The sequence below is a fragment of the Pinus tabuliformis genome, chromosome 2_2, assembly GCF_031772625.1.
Source record: "Pinus tabuliformis cultivar Carrire ecotype Pingquan chromosome 2_2, CPIR1, whole genome shotgun sequence".
Lineage (NCBI taxonomy): Eukaryota > Viridiplantae > Streptophyta > Pinopsida > Pinales > Pinaceae > Pinus > Pinus tabuliformis.
The window spans coordinates 1,055,074,108-1,055,078,303 of NC_142300.1; the positions used below are offsets into that span (position 1 = coordinate 1,055,074,108).

At 38.0% G+C, this 4,196-nt stretch overlaps 1 protein-coding gene across 1 annotated transcript; it reads right to left on the reverse strand.

The window, feature by feature from the left end:
• Positions 1 to 1,204: 1,204 nt before the first annotated feature.
• On the reverse strand, positions 1,205 to 3,761 carry LOC149197025 (uncharacterized). The gene is made up of 5 exons (XM_089405714.1): positions 2,990 to 3,761; positions 2,568 to 2,731; positions 2,296 to 2,442; positions 2,022 to 2,141; positions 1,205 to 1,894 (listed from the first exon to the last, which is right to left on the reverse strand). Exons 1-5 carry the CDS (start codon positions 3,546 to 3,548, stop codon positions 1,817 to 1,819), a joined length of 1,068 nt encoding a protein of 355 aa, XP_089261840.1. The 5' UTR covers positions 3,549 to 3,761; the 3' UTR covers positions 1,205 to 1,816.
• Between the last annotated feature and the right edge of the window lie 435 nt (positions 3,762 to 4,196).

A 4,196-nucleotide genomic window follows, 5' to 3' on the forward strand; every position in this document is an offset into this window, starting at 1 on the left:
GTTTTTTTTATTTTTTATTATTACTGTGAATCAGTAATTTGTTTGAATAATATGGGTTATGTTCAAAATCAAATATAATTGCTGCTACTACAATGTTAAGAGTATATCCACTATTTTTAAAACTAAATATATGATTTAGAATGTTAAATATTAATATTACTTGTTTGTCTTCATGGAGGGATGACATACAGTTACAAGATATTTTGAAGGAACATTAGTCTTAAAAAAACAATTTTTTCTTGAATATATTTTTCAATGGTTGGTCCAAAATCAGATTAAAAAATTGTTGATATGATTGATTTGAATTGTTAAACCTGTGTACAAACCCAGTGTCATGAGATTTTTTAGGGGCTTTGAATCTGTTTATATATTCAAAAATGCATTTTAACTCACAAAAAACTATCACACCAAAAATGAGATCTCCAAATTCTAACTAAAAAAGGCATAAAAACATTAAACAGTTAAATTTAATATATTTTCAACTCAACATAGACAAGTTGTAAATGCAGCTTTACCCAACCATTTACTCAATTCCTGTATATGATCATGGCCTAGTATTCCCCCATAAAAAAATCCCAATTCATTTGGTCAATCACGGTGTTTTAAAATTGGATTATCCCATTCTTTGATAATAACATGGACTAAATTCTGGCATTCTAGTGAATTTCAACCTTGTACATGCATGGTCATGAATTTCAACCATATTCCCAATGGCAGAGAATTATTTCCTTTCAAATTTTCATGCAGTTTGGATTAGAAGTAAAACTAATCTTTATACAAGTTAATCTTTATATACTGTCAGGGTTTAGAGAGAAAAACTGAAGATAACCAGTGTTATCTTTATATACTGTGACTAAGGGAAGACTTGAAAACATATTTTAGTAACTCAGGTGAATTAAAGGTTTATATGATTGACAAAGCTTAATGTCAATAAGTTGGGCTTTGACGAAAAGAAATGGAAAAGTACATTTTCATAGACACCAGACTGTAAGAAAATTTTGACACCAGACTGAGAAAAATTTAAAACGTATTTTGAATCACCATTATGAATTTGTGGGATACTTACCAGAAAATATTGGTGACATAATTTAATACTTTTCAGCAGGTATAAATTGTGCATCGACCCATATTGGTTAGTATAGGGGTTAAACTTTGCATATCGATGCTTAAAAAAAATATTTCACCACACTATCAACAAACCATGTCTACTTAGAAGTTTCAATTAAATATGATTAATTATCTGTCAAATCCTGTAAATCCTGTACACTGCAAAAAATTATCTGACCATTCCTATACACTGCAAAAATTCCCCAAAAATGGAGAAGTGGATCCGCTGAAAAGATAAAAGTTCTCTCATGGTCTTGCTGTTGATCCCTCGTGCCAATTAGTATGCTTGAAGCTGTTTAGACTGATCTTGAGAACGAATACCTGGGGTAAGTCCTTCACAGAACAGCAAAATTTTGGCAAAATTCTGTTTCACACCGTTGCCGATATTGGTAAACATTAAAAAGTGCTGCAGCTTAGCCATTAACACTACTGATTGAAAAAACAGTTGCCCACTCTTCATACCCTCTTCGTATTTTACTTTAAGATCTGGCCTTCCCCAGATGACCTAAATTTCAGTGTTGTTCAGGAAGATTACTGTATTACATATCTCAGGATACCCTAAAACTAGATTCCTCATCACTCAAAGCACTGCAATAATGCCAATCACGTCAGCAATTTCTATAAACAAGGCAACCTGTAATATGCAATGCCTTTTTCCCTAACGAATCCGTTATTATATTACAGTGGAGCATGGAGCCGTGAAATTTTTTCAACCCTTTCTGTTGCTACCACAATTCTTAACACCATATCGAGCTAGTAATTGCAAAAGTTTGTCTCTTGGCAAAGGCTGCAAGGGAAACAAAAAAATATAGATGCCGAAAATAAATCAGAAATTGGGAGCATTGACAACAAAATCATGCATGTTCTCAGAAAAATCAACCCTGAAAAATATATGTTGGACAGGTAGTACATACCTTTGTCAGAAAATCATCCACACCAGCCTCAAAAAAGAGGTCTCTGTCAGATTGCAAGGTATTTCCAGTAAGTGCAACAATGGGTGTCTTGACTCCCATGGATCTCAGTTGCCTTGTTGCCTGGCATAGAAGCAGCCATTTCAGTGGGTAAGAATGAGTCAGACATGTAAGCCATAATGAAAAAATTGAGATGATTGGCATGATAAATTCAGAGCACGGGCAAGCAGGGGAAATGAAACAAAACTACAAAAACAAGGGATGAAAATTTATCTACCTCATGTCCATCCATGACGGGCATTTCTTTGTCCATGAACACGAGATCATATATTCTTCCCTGTTTGAAGTAGTCCACTGCTACCTTTCCATTCTCAGCTTCTTCACAGTGAAGGTTTAGGGTTTGAAGCACCTTCCTCAATATGATCTGTCATTGATGGAGAGAGAAAGAATGACCGATATATTAGCACCAAACCCTAGGAAAATTGACCTTACATTGCAAAATGCACTCACTAAAAACCAATTAAGAGAATGAGCCCTCATATGACTTACTCTGTTAATTTCTGTGTCTTCCACAAGCAAGACTCGTCTGGGGGAGCTAGAATCCGGAGGAATGAAAGAGCTTTCTGACTTCACAGTCCTAACTATGTGTCTTCTGCCCTCAATCTGTGCAGCAGTGTGGAGGCCATCTCGAATGATGCATGCTAATCTGAAACCTGTTGCATCAATTTTGCAAACAAAAATTGAAATTCATCTCAATACAGGGCTAAGGAATGAAGAGAATCAGATGTAAACCCAATTCAATTCAGGAATAACAAATGACACACCCTTCGATATAGGGGCAAATTCAATGAACTCCACACAGATTTAAGCTAATTCAAATTGAAGGAAAGCACACCCCCTTCAATAACAGGTAATCAACAAAGACAATTTCAGTGCACTCCAAACAAATGAACACACAAATCTAGAATTACCTCTGATACGATGTAACACCCAGTTCATTAATTGTCTGGGGCACTGGACATTCTGAGCCTTCTGGTCTGCATCCTCTGCCTGGGTTCGACTCTGCCCCATATCCTGACACCATGAACATGCACTCCTGTGCTTCCAGACCACCCGAAAGAAACCCCATGTACACAAACAAACCACAACCCCAACCTCCATTATCCGCAAAACCAAGCTTAATCCTATCATAATCACACAGAGAGCCTTCTCAATCCCTCTTCCCTTGAACTCTAGAGCACCCAAAAACAGATAGTGCGCTACAACCATGGCAATAAGCCCAAACAAGCAAAACCTCAGAGACTCCCTACAGGCTTCGGAAGCCAAATCCTGTTCAATTCGAGGATCAGCTATATCAAATACAGAATCCCAACTCTTCCTCACCTGCATCAACTTACTCATTGCCGTAGGCTTCTGGTCCTCTTGCATTCTAATGGAATCCACAGAGCATTTCAGGCCACACCCTTCTTCTCTAGCAACAATACTCTTAACAGCACCTGCATCCCTTGAAACCAGAGTCTCCATAAGCATGTCCAGACTCTGCAATTCCACAGCCTTGAATGCTCTGCATCTAGGTTGAAACGCTCGCCATTAAATCTCGAGTCACGAGACAATGAAATGTCATGTCAGAAGCATTCATTGATTATTATGAGAGTGAGAGGAAATCCATGAGAATCCAACACAATCTGCAAAAGCGTACGAAATCTCAATCCATGTCGCCCACCAGACGCCTGGCCTATTTTTTGTAATAATCGGGCATTGAAATTTCGATTTGTGTTGGAAAATTTTTACCAAAATCTGATCCACTTTATCAACGCCTCCCTTTACCTCTTTTCCCTTTTCATTTTTGCCGGCGATTCGTACACAGTTTTCTGGTCTGAACGCGATCGCGATGCGATTTGGGGAAAGATTCTTCGATTTTGTTTGGGTTTGACTGTCAGTAAACGTGGCGGAGATTGAATATCACGTTTGCTTTTACTGTCGTGAAACGGAAGGAAGATGAGACGCCGTTTTTACTGTCGCAGCAGAGAATTTGCGACGTGAAGACTGAGGTTAATAGTCCAGAAGAACGGGCAATTCGGCGGTCCTACCGGTCGTGGGATACTGCAGCGAGGACGATCTCATTGGTTGACTTGTACAGATTTGGTCTCCTGATCAGGAGACCCCTGTCCATTACTT

Coding starts and splice junctions, on each gene's coding strand:
- LOC149197025 (XM_089405714.1), bottom strand. CDS start 3,548: ATGCTTATGGAGACTCTGGTTTCAAGGGATGCAGGTGCTGTTAAGAGT. Junction 2,443..2,567: donor AAGACACAGAAATTAACAGA/GTAAGTCATATG, acceptor CATCAATGACAG/ATCATATTGAGGAAGGTGCT. Junction 1,895..2,021: donor TGGATGATTTTCTGACAAAG/GTATGTACTACC, acceptor TTTCCCTTGCAG/CCTTTGCCAAGAGACAAACT.